This window comes from Scyliorhinus torazame, chromosome 18 (genome assembly GCF_047496885.1).
Source record: "Scyliorhinus torazame isolate Kashiwa2021f chromosome 18, sScyTor2.1, whole genome shotgun sequence".
Taxonomy (NCBI): domain Eukaryota; kingdom Metazoa; phylum Chordata; class Chondrichthyes; order Carcharhiniformes; family Scyliorhinidae; genus Scyliorhinus; species Scyliorhinus torazame.
In genome coordinates this window covers 163,471,141-163,488,522 of record NC_092724.1, presented here as the reverse complement: position 1 = coordinate 163,488,522, position 17,382 = coordinate 163,471,141, and the positions used below count along the sequence as shown (strand labels likewise).

The 17,382-nt window shown below is 54.9% G+C and overlaps 1 protein-coding gene across 2 annotated transcripts in view; it reads left to right on the top strand.

Annotated features, from left to right (window-relative positions):
- The window catches only part of ca10a (carbonic anhydrase Xa), a 689,036-nt gene that overhangs the window by 513,869 nt on the left and 157,785 nt on the right, over positions 1–17,382 (top strand). For both annotated transcript variants that reach the window (XM_072483835.1, XM_072483836.1), the window contains exon 4: positions 5,629–5,814. In XM_072483835.1, coding sequence (XP_072339936.1) covers positions 5,629–5,814 — 186 coding nt within the window. The remainder of the gene's footprint in view (positions 1–5,628; positions 5,815–17,382) is intronic.

The window sequence follows — 17,382 nt, the reverse complement described above, 5'->3', positions numbered from 1 at the left end:
TGCGAGAGGTTTCGAGTATAGAAGCAGGGATGTGTTGGCTCAAAGGGCAAAAAGGCCTCCACCTGCTCCTATCTTCCATGTATCTATATATGTATTTGTGTGTCTGTATGTGTGTGCGTGTGTGTGCATGTCTGTGTGTGTGCATGTCTGTGTGTGTACATGTCTGTGTGAGTGTGTGTCTGTGTGTGTGTGTGCATGTGTGTGCGTGTGCATACCTGTGTGAGTGTGTGTCTGTGTGTGTGTGCCTGCGTATGTCTGTGTGTCTCTGTGTGTGTGTCTGTCTGTGTGTGTCTGTGTGTGTGTGTCTGTGTGTGTGTGACTGTGTGTGTGCCTGTGTGTGTCTATCTGTGTGTGTCTATGTGTGCCTGTGTGTGTCTATGTGTGCCTGTGTGTGTCTATGTGTGTGTGTGTGTGTGTGTGTGTGTGTGTGTGTGTGAGAGTTAGAAAGGGGGAATTGGTGAAGGGGGTATTAGGTGATCAGTAAAATTTTTGTCAGTTCAATTATATTTCCATTAAATAATAAAAGGTTGTTTGCGTTTAAAGTTTACAATCCTGGTGGCTGCAGTTTATTGGCTCAGTCAAGGACCTCAGGTATTTTAAAATAAATTCTAATTTGACTTGTGTTGTGACCTGGTGTCTAGTGGGGCTGGGAGTGACCGCAGGCTCGCCCTGGGGGTGAAGACACACTAGATTGTGGTGTATATCTTGTATATCCCAACTTATCCCTCATGGTGTTACTCATGGAGAGCTGGAGGAAATGCAAGCTCCGGATATTCTGGAATAAACACATAAAATAACGGACACACTCGGCAAGTCCCGGCAGCATCCGCGGACTAAGCGAAGATGTTCCGCAAAGAGGTTACCCGTCCCCCCCGTGTTTAGCCTCCCCCAGGTAGCAGAGCACATTGGGGGCAGCGAATATTGCGATCCACCTGACGGAGTGCAAGCGAAACACTGCTAAACCTGCAGAATGAGCTGACTGACCTCTCCTCCACTATCTCCTTCTTCGGAGAGCTGGTGGCGTCGTGACAATGTTACTGGACTGGGGATCCAGAGGCCAAGCCGAAAGTTCCGGGGATATTGGTTCAAATCCCACCTTGGCAGCTGGGGAAATTTAAATTCAATTAATAAAATCTGGACTTCTGATCATCGGTTGTTGCAAAACCCCATCTGGTTCATTAAAATACCCCTTTGAGATCCAGCCAGGCTGGAGAATTTGGCACCAAGCCGAGTCGCCCGCTCGCTACGGCGGGACCAGGAAATCCGGGAATGTTTCTGGGAAATTGGGAAAGGTTGGAGGTGTGACAGGGAGGTTGGATAGGGTGCAAACCAGGAGGGATTGATGATAAAAGGGGATGATGGTGGGAGGAGGGAGAAGCAGAACCAACACAAGCAGCTGAGGAACATATCAGCCATGAAGAACGGCAGAGCAGACTCGATGGGCCGAATGGCCTAATTCTGCTCCTATGTCTTATGAACTGATGAAGCTGCTTTCGGAAAACTGGGGAGCAGTAATCTGAAATTGCTGAGCTGTCAGTGTGCGCTATTCCACCCGCTCCCGCAACCCCGAGGCGTGTTCGCAGCAGTGGGATCTTCCTGTCCTGCTTCTGCCGGGGAGCCTGCGGGATTGGAAGACCTCCCCCCCCCCCCCGGCAGGGAGCTTGGGGGACTGGAAGACCCCCCCCGCCGGTCGGCCTGGGGGACTGGAAGACCTCCCCAGCAGGGAGCTTGGGCGACTGGAAGCCCCCCACCCGCCGCGGGGCCTGGGGGACTGGAAGACCCCCGCCCCCAGGGAGCCTGCGGGATTGGAAGCCCCGCCCCCGGGAGCCTGCGGGATTGGAAGCCCCCCCCCCACCCCGGGAGAGCTTGCGGGACTGGAAGCCCCCCCCCCCACCGCTGGGGGGCCTGGGGAACTGGAAGCCCCGCCCCCAGGGGAGCTTGCGGGACTGGACGACCCCTGCCCCCGGGGAGCCTGCGGGACAGGAAGACCCCCCCCCCGGCGGGGAGCCTGCGGGACAGGAAGCCCCCCCCCCCCCCGGCGGGGAGCCTGTGGGACAGGAAGACCCCCTCCCCCAGAGAGCTTGCGGGACTGGGAGCCCCCCGCCTGAGGGGGGGGCGCTGGGGGACTGGAAGACCCCCGCCCCCAGGGCAGCGGTAAAACCCCTGGCTTTGAGGCCAAACGGCTGTAAATGCAAAAGAGGCAATCGGGTGGTAAGTAAACGTTGTTCATTTCTGTTTGTTCTTGAAGCCAGGGCACCTTAATGAGCTGTAAGGACAACGCACACACAGAGTTTGACACATCATGAGCAACAACTTTGAAATTGACTTCAAGGCAAATGGATAATTATTTGCTCTTTTAGCCAATTTCCCAATTTTAAGTGGCACCTGATGTGATGAGGTTTGTATTGCCAGTGGATCACCCTCGGGATTGCACACTGCAAGTTCCCTTTCAGGGAAGTCACGTTAGTGCGCCCCATGTTACTGTGCTCTTAAATCGGAGCTGGGTCCTTTTTGGAGCCGCTGATCCTAACCGGTGTTAAGTCAATCGGAGCTGAGTGGTCAGCTCGCTTCTCCCTGTCTTGTCTTTGAATCCTGGAGGTTGTGGGTTCAATTCCTGCCCCGAGAATTCAACACATGGTGGGCGGAATATACCGACCAACCCTGTTTCTCGGCAGCGGAGGCTGGTCCCGCCATTGTCAACGGGGTTTCCCATTGGCTGCACCCCTCGTTGCCGGGAAACCCGTGTGCCATCGGTGGGGCCGGAATATCGCGGCGGCGGGAACAGCAGCTAGATCCCACCCATTATCGCGGCTGGCAGTATTGGAGGAGAGCTGCACTGTCAGAGGCTCCGGCTGTCCACTCACAGGTCAAGTCAGGCGAAAAAGAAACCAAGAAATGATTTGACGAAAAGCACAGATATTCTCCCCAATTGCCTGGCCAATTACATTTGTATCTCAACAATGGCTTCAACACAGATTAGCTGGTAATATGGGCGGCACGGTAGCACAGTGGTTAGCACTGTTGCACAGTACCAGGGTCCCAGGTTCAAGTGTATGTTTGACTGTAATGTGTATTACATATGTAGGTGTGGAAGCCAATTTATACACAGCAAACTCCCTCAAAAAGCAAAGTGATAGTATCGGGGAAAACTTTGCTGCTCTTCAAAGAAGTTTCATAGAATTGATTCCATCTCCCTGAGAGGTCACAGAGGGTTAATGTGTGACCCAACCTCCAACAGTGCGGCACTCCCTCAGCACTGACCCTCTGACAGTGCGGCACTCCCTCAGTACTGACCCTCTGACAGTGCGGCACTCCCTCAGTACTGACCCTCTGACAGTGCGGCACTCCCTCAGTACTGACCCTCTGACAGTGTGGCACTCCCTCAGTACTGACCCTCTGACAGTGCGGCACTCCCTCAGTACTGACCCTCTGACAGTGCAGCACTCCTTCAGTACTGACCCTCTGACAGTGCGGCACTCCCTCAGTACTGACCCTCTGACAGTGCAGCACTCCCTCAGTACTGACCCTCTGACAGTGCAGCACTCCCTCAGCACTGACCCTCTGACAGTGCGGCACTCCCTCAGTACTGACCCTCTGACAGTGCGGCACTCCCTCAGTACTGACCCTCTGACAGTGCGGCACTCCCTCAGTACTGACCCTCTGACAGTGCAGCACTCCCTCAGTACTGACCCTCTGACAGTGCGGCACTCCCTCAGTACTGACCCTCTGACAGTGCGGCACTCCCTCAGTACTGACCCTCTGACAGTGCGGCACTCCCTCAGTACTGACCCTCTGACAGTGCGGCACTCCCTCAGTACTGATCCTCTGACAGTGCAGCACTCCCTCAGTACTGACCCTCTGACAGTGCGGCACACCCTCAGTACTGACCCTCTGACAGTGCAGCACTCCCTCAGTAATGACCCTCTGACAGTGAGGCACTCCCTCAGTACTGACACTCTGCAGTGCAGCACTCCCTCAGTAATGACCCTCTGACAGTGCAGCACTCCCTCAGTACTGACCCTCTGACAGTGCAGCACTCCCTCAGTACTGACCCTCTGACAGTGCGGCGCTCCCTCAGTACTGACCCTCTGACAGTGCAGCACTCCCTCAGTACTGACCCTCTGACAGTGCAGCACTCCCTCAGTACTGACCCTCTCACAGTGCAGCACTCCATCAGTACTGACCCACTGACAGTGCAGCACTCCCTCAGTACTGACCCTCTGACAGTGCGGCACTCCCTCAGTACTGACCCTCTGACAGTGCAGCACTCCCTCAGTACTGACCCTCTGACAGTGCGGCACTCCCTCAGTACTGACCCTCTGACAGTGCAGCACTCCCTCAGTACTGACCCTCTGACAGTGCGGCACTCCCTCAGTACTGACCCTCTGACAGTGCAGCACTCCCTCAGTACTGACCCTCTGACAGCGCGGCACTCCCTCAGTACTGACCCTCTGACAGTGCGGCACTCCCTCAGTACTGACCCTCTGACAGTGCAGCACTCCCTCAGTACTGACCCTCTGACAGCGCGGCACTCCCTCAGTACTGACCCTCCGACAGTGCAGCGCTCCCTCAGTACTGACCCTCTGACAGTGCGGCACTCCCTCAGTACTGACCCTCCGACAGTGCAGTGCTCCCTCAGTACTGACCCTCTGACAGTGCGGCACTCCCTCAGTACTGACCCTCTGACAGTGCAGCACTCCCTCAGTACTGACCCTCTGACAGTGCGGCACTCCCTCAGTACTGACCCTCTGACAGTGCAGCACTCCCTCAGTACTGACCCTCTGACAGCGCGGCACTCCCTCAGGACTGACCCTCTGACAGCGCGGCACTCCCTCAGTACTGACCCTCTGACAGCGTGGCACTCCCTCAGTACTGACCCTCTGACAGTGCGGCACTCCCTCAGTACTGGCCCTCTGACAGTGCGGCACTCCCTCAGTACTGACCCTCTGACAGTGCAGCACTCCCTCAGTACTGACCCTCTGACAGTGCAGCACTCCCTCAGTACTGTCCCTCTGACAGTGCGGCACTCCCTCAGTACTGACCCTCTGACAGTGCGGCACTCCCTCAGTACTGACCCTCTGACAGTGCAGCGCTCCCTCAGTACTGACCCTCTGACAGTGCGGCACTCCCTCAGTACTGACCCTCTGACAGTGCAGCGCTCCCTCAGTACTGACCCTCTGACAGTGCAGCGCTCCCTCAGTACTGACCCTCTGACAGAGCAGCACTCCGTCAGTACTGACCCTATGACAGTGCGGCACTCCCTCAGTACTGACCCTCTGACAGTGCAGCGCTCCCTCAGTACTGACCCTCTGACAGTGCAGCGCTCCCTCAGTACTGACCCTCTGACAGAGCAGCACTCCCTCAGTACTGACCCTCTGACAGTGCGGCACTCCCTCAGTACTGACCCTCTGACAGTGCGGCACTCCCTCAATACTGACCCTCTGACGGTGCAGCTCTCTGTAATCATCCTGAATTTCATAGTCAAAGTTGTGGATTGGGATTTAAACCATGTTGACCGAGGGGACTGGGTTTTACTCCGGGAGCCCCAGTTGGGTCGATTCCTGGGGAAATGATGGTCTCTGCCGAGGGCTCCGCCCACACTGCCACTCTCTTTGTGCTTAATTCCAGATGAGTGGGACGATGTACAACACTGGGCGCCATGTCTCCCTGCGATTGGACAAGGAGCATCTGGTCAATGTGTCCGGTGGGCCAATGACCTACAGCTATCGCTTAGAAGAAATCCGGTTACACTTTGGGAGCGAGGACAGTCACGGATCTGAGCATCTACTAAACGGACAAGCCTTTTCTGGTGAGGTGAGTGACTCCGGATTCAGAGTCCGGAAGCGTGAGGGAAGGTAAGGAACGTCACAAAGCTCAGTTACTAAATGAGGAACTGGATGAGTCTGCACAATAAATGAAATACACGTAAAATAGTCAGCTTCATCAACAACTTACATTCATATAGCGCCCATCAACAATAAAGTCACTTCAGTTATACAGTACTGTCAATGTGGTAAATCCCCGCAATGAGCTTCAAAGGAGAGGCAGTTCAATAGAATTTGACATTCGCCACTCTAAGGGGATATTGGGACAGTGATCAATATGTTTGTGAAACGGGTAGATTTTAAGGATAACCCCAGTGGAGCAGGAGGAAGGGGGCTGTTAGGAAGACTGAGGTTCCGGGAGGGAATCCCACAGCTCAGGGTCCAAGTCAGCTGAAGGTACGGCCGCCTGTCATGGAGCGATGGGAGTGGGGGATACTGAAGGGGCCAGGACTGGGGGAGCGCAGAGAGCCCAGTGGAAGAGTCTGGAGGTGATGTCAGAGATGGGGACGGGCAAGGTCAAGGACGGATTTTGGATTGGATGGATTGGATTGGATTTGTTTATTGTCCCGTGTACCGAGGTACAGTGAAAAGTATTTTTCTGCGAGCAGCTCAACAGATCATTCAGTACATGGGAAGAAAAGGGAATAAAAGAAAATACATAATAGGGCAACACAAGGTATACAATGTAACTACAAAAGCACCAGCATCGGATGAAGCATACAGGGTGTAGTGTTAATGAGGTCAGTCCATAAGAGGGTCATTTAGGAGTCTGGTAACAGTGGGGAAGAAGCTGTTTTTGAGTCTGTTCGTGCGTGTTCTCAGACTTCTGTATCTCCTGCCCAATGGAAGAAGTTGGAAGAGTGAGTAAGCCGGGTGGGAGGGATCTTTGATTATGCTGCCCGCTTTCTCCAGGCAGCGGGAGGTGTAGATGGAGTCAATGGATGGGAGGCGGGTTCGTGTGATGGACTGGGCTGTGTTCACGACTCTCTGAAGTTTCTTGCGGTCCTAGGCTGAGCAGTTGCCATACCAGGCTGTGATGCAGCCCGATAGGATGCTTTCTATGGTGCATCTGTAAAAGTTGGTAAGAGTCAATGTGGACATGCCGAATTTCCTCAGTTTCCTGAGGAAGTATAGGCGCTGTTGTGCTTTCTTGGTGGTAGCGTCGACGTGGGTGGACCAGGACAGATTTTTGGAGATTTTAAAACAAGGGTGAGAATTTTAATATTGGTGCTCTGCTGGACTGGGAGCCTGGGTCCGGGATGTGGAATTAGGACATGGGCAGCACACGTTTGGATGAGTTGTAGTCTATGAAAAGTGGAAAGTTCTGGATCAGTGAGGAGAGCACTGGAATATGGAAGATAAAGGAGAGGGAGGGAGAGAGAGAGCAAAGGAACTTGGAGACAAAATACCAAAGAGAGCATCAGAAAAATGGATGGAAAAGGGAGGGAGAGGTTTCCCACCATGGCACTACTGAAGGGGATGTCTTTTGAATGAGGTATTAAACTGAGGGTCCTTCTGCCATCTTAGCTGATATGAAAGATCCCATGACTATTCGATGAAGACCTGACAAGGTCTGCCTGATATCCCGGCCAATGTTTATCCTTCAGCTAAACCCATGATCGAATTGAACAGCGGAACAGCTTCACAGGGGGAATGTCTTGCTCCTGTTCCTCGATAATCTGCTCACTCATGTCAGTGATGTTTTGTGGGATCTTGCTGTGTATAAATTGCCACATTTCCAACATAACAGCAGCGGCTACATTTCCAAACTACCGCACTGGCTGCAAAGCGTTTGGGGCATCGGGGTCAGGATACTGCAGCCGTTCGGATTCTCTATTCCCGCTGGGAGCGCTCCCCCACCTGTGGGTTTCATGGCGGTGTGGGATGGTTTCCAGGGAAGAATCCATTAACCGTCAGCAGGAGTAGAGAACCCTGGCACCGGCGAACGGCACGCTGCCGAGAAACACGTGGCGGGGGTCCGGGGGGGTCCGGCGAGTCCCACCCCCCCCCCCCCCCCCCCCGTCCCCCCATCCCCCCCGAGTCCCCCCTCCCAGTCCCCCACCCCCGAGTCCCCCCACTCCCACCCCCCGCCCCCCCCTCCGAGTCCCCCCCCGAGTCCCCCGTCCCCCACCCCCCGTCCCCCCCCCACCATGCCCCCCCCCCCCCCCGGGGCACTGAAAAGCGCTACAGAAATGCAAACCTTTCTTCCTTTAACCCTGTCCTCTCTTCCGGAGAAGGTGACACAGCAGAATCGGGTTGTCAGTGCGTTTCTATCTGATGCCAATCAGATGCAATGGGCTGGTCAGGGAGGGGTGAGCAGGTAGTGCCTCGTGCGTGTGGGGGGGTGGCCCTTGGATGGATTTGGGGGCAACTCCCTTAAGGATTGCGGGGACCCAATGCGGTGGAGACTCAGGTGTCCGGGAAATATTGAGATTGATGCCACTCACATTTCTGCGCCACCCCCACCCCGGGAGGAGGCAAAACACGGGGTTCACGCCAGACACCAAACCCGTTGTGAGTCTCCTGCCCCACCCCACACAGCCCCACCCCATCCTGCCCCACGCAGCCCCACCCTGCCCCACCCTGCCACACCCCACACAGCCCCACCCCACACAGCCCCACACAGCCCCACCCCACACAGCCCCACCCAGCCCAGCCCCACCCCCATCCTGCCCCACCCAGCCACACCCCACACAGCCCCACCCCACACAGCCTCACCCCACACAGCCCCACCCAGCCCAGCCCCACCCCCATCCTGCCCCACCCAGCCCCACCCTGCCCCACCCCACACAGCCCCACCCCACACAGCCCCACCCAGCCCAGCCCCACCCCCATCCTGCCCCACCCAGCCCCACCCCACACAGCCCCACACAGCCCCACCCCACACAGCCCCACCCCCACCCTGCCCCACACAGCCCCACCCCACACAGCCCCACCCCACACAGCCCCACCCCCATCCTGCCCCACCCAGCCCCACCCCACACAGCCCCACCCCACACAGCCCCACCCCCACCCTGCCCCACACAGCCCCACCCCACACAGCCCCACCCCACACAGCCCCACACAGCCCCACCCCACCCTTCCCCACACAGCCCCACCCGAAACAGCCCCACCCCACACAGCCCCACACAGCCCCACCCCACACAGCCCACCCCACACAGCCCCACCCCACACAGCCCCACACAGCCCCACCCCACCCTGCCCCACACAGCCCCACCCGAAACAGCCCCACCCCACACAGCCCCACACAGCCCCACCCCACACAGCCCCACACAGCCCCACCCCACACAGCCCCACCCTCACCCTGCCCCACACAGCCCCACCCCACACAGCCCCACCCAGCCCCATCCCACACAGCCCCACCCCCATCCTGCCCCACCCAGCCTCACCCTGCCCCACCCCACACAGCCCCACCCAGCCCCACCCAGCCTCACCCTGCCCCACCCCACACAGCCCCACCCCACCCTGCCCCACACAGCCCCACCCCACACAGCCCCACCCCACCCCACCCTGCCCCACCCCACACAGCCCCACCTCACCCAGCCCCACCCTGCCCCCACAGCCCCACCCCACACAGCCCCACCCCATCCCACCCTGCCCCACCCCACACAGCCCCACCTCACCCAGCCCCACCCTGCCCCACCCCACCCCACCCTGCCCCACCCCACACAGACCCTACCCCACCCTGCCCCACCCCACACAGCCCCACCTCACCCAGCCCCACCCTGCCCCACCCCACCCCACACTGCCCCACCCCACCCAGCCCCACCCCACCCTGCCCCACCCCACCCTGCCCCACCCCACCCAGCCCCACCCTGCCCCACCCCACCCCACCCTGTCCCACCCCACACAGCCCCACACAGCCCCACCCCACAAAGCCCCACCCAGCCCCACCCCACCCAGCCCCCACGCAGCCGCCACCCTGCCCCACCCCACCCAGCCCCACCCCACCCTGCCCCACCCCACCCAGCCCCACCCCACCCTGCCCCACCCCACCCAGCCCCACCCTGCCCCACCCCACCCCACCCTGTCCCACCCCACACAGCCCCACACAGCCCCACCCCACACAGCCCCACACAGACCCTACCCCACACAGCCCCACCCCACACAGCCCCCACCCTGCCCCACACCACACAGCCCCCACCCTGCCCTACACAGCCCCACACTGCCCCACACAGCCCCCACCCCACACAGCCCCCACCCTGCCCCACCCCACACAGCCCCCACCCTGCCACACCCTACCCAGCCCCACACAGCCCCCACCCCATCCAGCCCTGCCCTGCCACACCCCCCACCCTGTCACACTCTGTCCCACCCTACCCAGCCCTCACCCAGCCCCACCCCCACCCTGCCGCACCCAGCCCCCACCCAGCCCCACCCCGCCCCCACATGCTGCCCCACCTTGCCACACCCTGCCCTGCCCCACCCAGCCCTGCCTTGCCCATCCCCACCCTGCCCCCACCCTGCCCCGCCCTGCCCTGCCCATCCCCACCCCGCCCCTCCCCACCCCATGTTGCATTATATTCATCCCCCACCATCTGGCCTGGGCTTGCAAAATCCTACCGACTGTCCTGGCTTGGTACAATTCACACCTCTTTAACCTGGGGTTACCCCATCTCTGGATCTGTAAACACTTAATTACCTGCAAATGCTCGCATTCCAAGCATTGTCTTGCATCTTTGAATTTGTCTATATATATGTTTCTGGAACCTACCTCTTCATTCACCTGAGGAAGGAGCAGTGCTCCGAAAGCTAGTGACATCGAAACAAACCTGTTGGACTTTAACCTGGTGTTGTAAGACTTCTTACTGTTTAACATCACACTGGAGGCTCAGACACTGTTTAACATCTTCCAATTTGTGGACCTCTCTCTTTAAACGAGTCTCTGACAACGAGGATCCCATTTAGATTGATTCATGAAATCATCGAATTTACAACTGCCGATGGAGGCCATTCGGCCCATCGAGTCTACCCCGGCTCTTGGAAAAAGCACCCTACTTAAACCCCCGCCTCCACCCTATCCCCGTAACCCAGTAACCCCACCTAACCTTTAGACACTAAGGGGCAATTTATCATGGCCAATCCTGCTAACCCGCACATCTTTGGACTGTGGGAGGAAACCGGAGCCCCCGGGGGAAACCCACGCAGACACGGGGAGAACGTGCAAACTCCGCACAGACAGTGACCCGAGGCCGGAATTGAACCCGGGTCCCTGGCGTTGTCAGGGAGAAGAGCTAACCACTGTGGCACCCTGCCGCCCAATGCCATGACTATCTACCCAATGGTGGGGCCCTGGCTTTGTATGGGATGTCTCTACAGAAATTGAACCAATAAAAAGCCATTAAACCTTCTGAGCAACTTTTAAAATATTTATCACACTCGATATTAAACAGCAAATGCCAATTTGCTTCCTTTTAATTGTGTTTCTTTGATACTGCTTTGGGGAATTATCTTTTCAACAAATAATATCAGTATGTTCTATAATAAATTCCCCATATCCCTTCATGGTGTTTGCTGTGTAATTTTAATAGCATATATTGTTTTTAAAAGCTAATTCATCCAGACTTGAAAGAAGAGGTTCATTTTGGATTGCGTAACCACATCTTAAAGACTGCAATGAATCAAAATACAGTTTGTAAGTCCCAGTTCGCTCCCCTCACCCCCGGCTGCTCACCGGCTCTTGCTGGGGTTCCTGTCCACAAATACCAACTGCCTGTCCTCGACCTAACCATCCTCCACCCGAGCCTCAACCAGACAGTACACCGTGTGCCAAAGTTCCTTCAATAGCACCTCGCAACCTCCACCACCCAGAAAGACAAAGGCAGCAACATCAGCACCTAGCAGCTCGCCCCGAAATCACACAGCGTCCTGAGTTTCGAAAGGATTGTACAGGGTGCAGAAGGGAATTTTGTGTGTGGATTAGTTTCCCGCTGAAGGGCATTCATTAATATCTAGTTGTTTGGCTATTTAAAAGAAAAGGCACCTGCGAAAAGCATGATGGGATACTTGGCTATATTTTTCTCTGATTCTGTGCAAACTCTTGGAAGGTTGAATAATGTACACAAATGCTACAGCTGGACTATTTTTCTGTTGACAATGTGCTTTGAAATTGTTTTAGCCAGAGACAGAAAACATACCTGGTAACGTTTTTGCAGAACTGTCCCAAGGTTTGTTTTGTGTAAACATGGCCCTTGGAAGCTTGTTTTTGTTCTCGGGCTGTTTACTTCATGGTATAAATATATGCTCTTAAAATTGTAAACAGAGGGTGTTTGGAGTGGCCTTCTGACCACTACAACCCCTCTGCGATTCGTGTCCAAATAAATGACCTGAACCGAAGCTCGAAGTACCTGACTTTGTTATTTCCACGACACAGAGTATCCAGGGTGCGATCAGCGGTCTCAACACGCCCGACTTGGTGTCGGGTCAAGGCCATTGAATCTCACGAGAGGCTCTTGCTGAGCGAGATCCAGGCATATGTTTAAATAATCCACTGGCTTATTTAATTATATGTTCCCCTGATTCTGCCAAGACCTAACGGCCGTGACTGGGAGACCTCACCTCACACAAACATGGACCAGGCATAAAGGCACCTGGGGGATTCTCCCAGCCAATGGAGCCCCTGGGGGGGATCGGGGACAGGGCAGGGTGGCATGCTGGCACTCCCTCTGCAACCAGGCACCTTGGCAGTGCCACCCCAGCACCCAGGTTGCCCAGGACACTACCAGGGTGCCAGGTTGGCAGTGTCAGGGGTTGGGTACAGGGGGTCTTGCCAGGTAGAGGGAGCTGAGGAGGGGGGTTCCCAGGGGCCTCTCCAAGGTTGTGGGGGTGGGGGGATCACAAAAACTGTGGGGTGAGGCTGAAAGCTGGGGGAAGGGGAAGGATCGGGGCTGCCGGACACAATGGTTCTCTGCTTGCTAGCAGGAAATCCCTCTGAGTGAGGCCTCGGCAAAGCCAATCTCCCCAAGGACAAAATAAAACAGCAAAGTGCCGTTGAATCGCTGAGTGTTTCTCGGTACTAAAACCGCCAAGACACACCCCGCTAAATGTGCCGTTCAGCAGACTTTAACTCAAGTCCACTGAATCGCGCCCGCAGTACTGAATCAGTCCATTCGACCCAATCAGACTATGCCAGTGTTTATGCTCCACTCGAGCCTCCTCTCATCTTTCCCCACCTAAATCGTAAGCCTCTATTCCCTTCCCCCTCATATACTTATTTAGCTTCCCCTTGAATGTATCGATACTATTCACTCCCTGTGGGAGCGAGATCCACATTCTCACCACGCTCTGGCTGAAGACGTTTCCCCTGAATTCCCGATGGGATGTCTTGGTGACTATCTGATATCGACGGTCTCACGTTCTGCTCTTCCCCACAAGAGGAAGAAGTCGCTCTGTGTCCACTATTAAACCCTCTCCTGGTAGCACAGTGGTTAGCACTGTTGCTTTGCAGCACCAGGGGTCCCAGGTTCGATTCCCGGCTTGGGTGACTGTCTGTGTGGAGTCTGCACGTTCTCCCCGTGTGTGCGTGGGTTTCCTCCGGGTGCTGCGGTTTCCTCCCACAAGTGCGGGGCAGCACGGTAGCATTGTGGATAGCACAAATGCTTCACAGCTCCAGGGTCCCAGGTTCGATTCCGGCTTGGGTCACTGTCTGTGCGGAGTCTGCACATCCTCCCCGTGTGTGCGTGGGTTTTCTCCGGGTGCTCCGGTTTCCTCCCACAGTCCAAAGACGTGCGGGTTAGGTGGATTGGCAATGCTAAATTGCCCATAGTGTCCAAAATTGCCCTTAGTGTAGGGTGGGGTTACTGGGTTATGGGGATAGGGTGGAGGTGTGGACCTTGGGTAGGGTGCTCTTTCCAAGAGCCGGTGCAGACTCGATGGGCCGAATGGCCTCCTTCTGCATTGTAAATTCTATGATCTATGATCTATAAGTCCCGAAAGACATGCTGTTGGGTGAATTGGACATTCTGAATTCTCCCTCTGTGTACCCGAACAGGTGCCGGAATGTGGCGACTAGGGGCTTTTCACAGTAACTTCATTGCAGTGTTACTGTAAGCCTACTTGCGACACTAATAAAGATCACTATTGTAATTTTGAAGACTATTAGATCACTTGGAAATATATTCACAATAAGAGCGACTGTGAGCTCCCCTCCACAACGAGTTCCTGGTCTCGGTTATCTCAGTACGGAGTCTTGGTGAATACAGATTAAGAACACACAACAGCAGCAATACAGCAATCTGGATTCATTCAACGCAATAAAATATCACAAGACATTTCTCAGGAATATTACACACAGTGCCGCAGTAGGAGGTCTTGGGACAGGTGATCAAAAGCTTAGTCAAAGAGGCTAGATTGTCCGGACTCCCTCTCTGAAAGGAGGAGACAGCGAGGTGGAGTGAGTTCCAGAGCACAGGGTAGGAATGGAGGGAAGGTTGAGAGTGAATTGGAGGTTGTGTTAACTCCTCAGCATGCTCACAAAACTGGGCGATTGGGTAAAGGAACTGGTGCTCGACAGAACGGAAGAATGAAGAAAACGATAAATTGAAAGCAACCCTCAAACTCTCATTCGAGGCCTTCTAGCCTCACTCATTCACTGCTGTCAGTATAGACCGAGAGGCCAGTCTGCTGTCAACAGGAATGTATTATCACCTAATACTGTCTGAAGTGGTTGAACATTGATGTCATGACAACCTTTAAACATCTGACATGTTCAGATAAATAGATTGACAGTTACTTTAGAACTGGACTCCATTTTAAAAACCAACAGGGAACCAATTAAGCGCTCAGTGAAGCACCTGCCCTCTGTACATCCAACATCTCCTAAAGCTCTGACGATTCACTCAACCTTGACTAAGGAATTAATAATTGCTGGTGAAACATCGCTAAGTCTTTGCCCACATTTATGAGTGAAATATTGTCCCATTAGAGCGTGCCAACAAACTCTGGGAATGATCCAGGCTTACATATTTGCATACCAGTCAAGCTTGTTGCAGAACTATCAGCTCACTACTCTTGAGAGTTCCACTAACTCACTAACTCTGTTATTATCAACTGCTCTGTCACGTAAACAAGGACAGAAACAGCTTACCATTCTATTCCCATTATAGACCGTGTCAATGGATCCAATCCCCTCCCATTCTAGGCCGTGTCAATGGATCCAGTCCCCTCCCATTCTAGGCCGTGTCAATGGATCCAGCCCCCTCCCATTCTAGGCCGTGTCAATGGATCCAATCCCCTCCCATTCTAGGCCGTGTCAATGGATCCAGCCCCCTCCCATTCTAGGCCGTGTCAATGGATCCAATCCCCTCCCATTCTAGGCCGTGTCAATGGATCCAGCCCCCTCCCATTCTAGGCCGTGTCAATGGATCCAGCCCCCTCCCATTCTAGGCCGTGTCAATGGATCCAGTCCCCTCCCATTCTAGGCCGTGTCAATGGATCCAATCCCCTCCCATTCTAGGCCGTGTCAATGGATCCAGTCCCCTCCCATTCTAGGCCGTGTCAATGGATCCAGTCCCCTCCCATTCTAGGCCGTGTCAATGGATCCAATCCCCTCCCATTCTAGGCCGTGTCAATGGATCCAGTCCCCTCCCATTCTAGGCCGTGTCAATGGATCCAATCCCCTCCCATTCTAGGCCGTGTCAATGGATCCAATCCCCTCCCATGTCAATGGGCCAAATCTATGTGAAAGATGCTACATAAATGTGTGTTGTTGTTGATTGAGTTACTATCCATATTATCACATTTGCAGCATTATATCTGTGTAAGTCTGTCACAGCAATGTGGTTGGTCATGTCACTCGACTAGTAATACTGGTCAACGTTCTGGGGATAAGGAGCAGTTGGTGGAATTTAAATCCGCTGAATAAAGTCCGGAATGTAAAGTTATTCTCCATAATGGTGACCATGGCAACTGATATCAATCCTTGTAAAAACCCATCTGGTTCACTCATGTCCTTCAGAGAAGGAAATCTGCCGTGTTTACGCCGGTCTGGCCTGGATGTGACTCCAGACCCACAGCAATGTAGTTGTCTCGTCACTGCCCTTGACTGAGCGAGACACTCAATTCAAGGACAATTAGAGATGGCAGCCAAAGCTGGGTCTTACCCAGTGATGCCCACAACCACAATCGATTTCTTTCGAAGAGTATTTGCTGTTTGTTATAAACTATAACCTCAGACTAGATGGGATGAGGATTTTGGTGCTACAATAACCACACATTTTGATCTCAGCATTTATCAACTCACCACATGTTATGTGCTCAAAAACAGCGATGATTAAAACAAAAAGACATTTGGATTTTCACCCCCCAATAGTGCCTCTATTGTTAGCTGCTTTACTCCAGGATTGCCTGTATCAAAGGAGCTTTTTCATATTAATGCACAACTCGTACCCAATGCATGGAGTGTCAGTGATCAGAGGTTTCCTGACAGCTGACAAATGAAGCAGACACGGAACAAGGTGAATTTTTGTAGGTTGCTGTGATCTGGAATTTGATAGGCTAGTGGAAGGAGATTCAATCGTAACTTTCAGAGGGAATTGAATACATAATTGTGAAGGAAAATATCCCATGGGGGGCAGAGCAGGGCTAGTAGGACTCATTGGACAGCTGCTTCAAGAGCCAGCAGAGGCTGAATGGCCTCCCTCTGAATTCTTTAATTCTGTGATGTTTCCAACAATGTAGAAGGAGAGAGGGTGATGTGCATGGATGGAGGGTATGGGTGTGGGGGGTATGGGAGTGGTGGGTATGGGAGTGGTGGGTATGGGTGGTGGGTATGGGTGTGGGGAGGAATGGGGGTGGTGGGTATGGGTGGTGGGTATGGGTGTGGTGGGTATGGGGATGGTGGGTATGGGGGTGGTGGGTATGGGGGTGGTGGGTATGGGTGAATGGTGGGTATGGGAGTGGTGGGTATGGGTGGTGGGTATGGGTGTGGGGAGGAATGGGGGTGGTGGGTATGGGTGGTGGGTATGGGTGTGGGGGTATGGGTGGATGGTGGGTATGGGAGTGGTGGGTATGGGTGGTGGGTATGGGTGGATGGTGGGTATGGGGGTGGTGGGTATGGGTGGTGGGTATGGGTGTGGTGGGTATGGGAGTGGTGGGTATGGGAGTGGTGGGTATGGGTGTGGGTATGGGTGTGGTGTGTATGGTTGGTGGGTATCGGTGTGGGGGTATGGGTATGGTGGGTATGGGTGTGGTGGGTATGGGGATTGTGGGTATGGGTGGTGGGTATGGGTGGATGGTGGGTATGGCTGTGGTAGGAATTGGTGTGGGGGGTATGGGGATGGTGGGTATGGGTGGTGGGTATGGGTGTGGTGGGTATGGGGATGGTGGGGATGGGTGGATGGTGGGTATGGCTGTGGTAGGAATGGGTGTGGGGGGTATGGGTGTGGTGGGTTGGGGATGGTGGGTATGGGAGTGGTGGGTATAGGTGGATGGTGGGTATGGGTGTGGGGGGTACGGGGATGGTGGGTATGGGTGTGGGGGTATGGGGATGGTCGGTATGGGTGTGGGGGCTATGGGGATGGTGGGTATGGTTGTGGAGGGTATGGGTGTGGGGGGTATG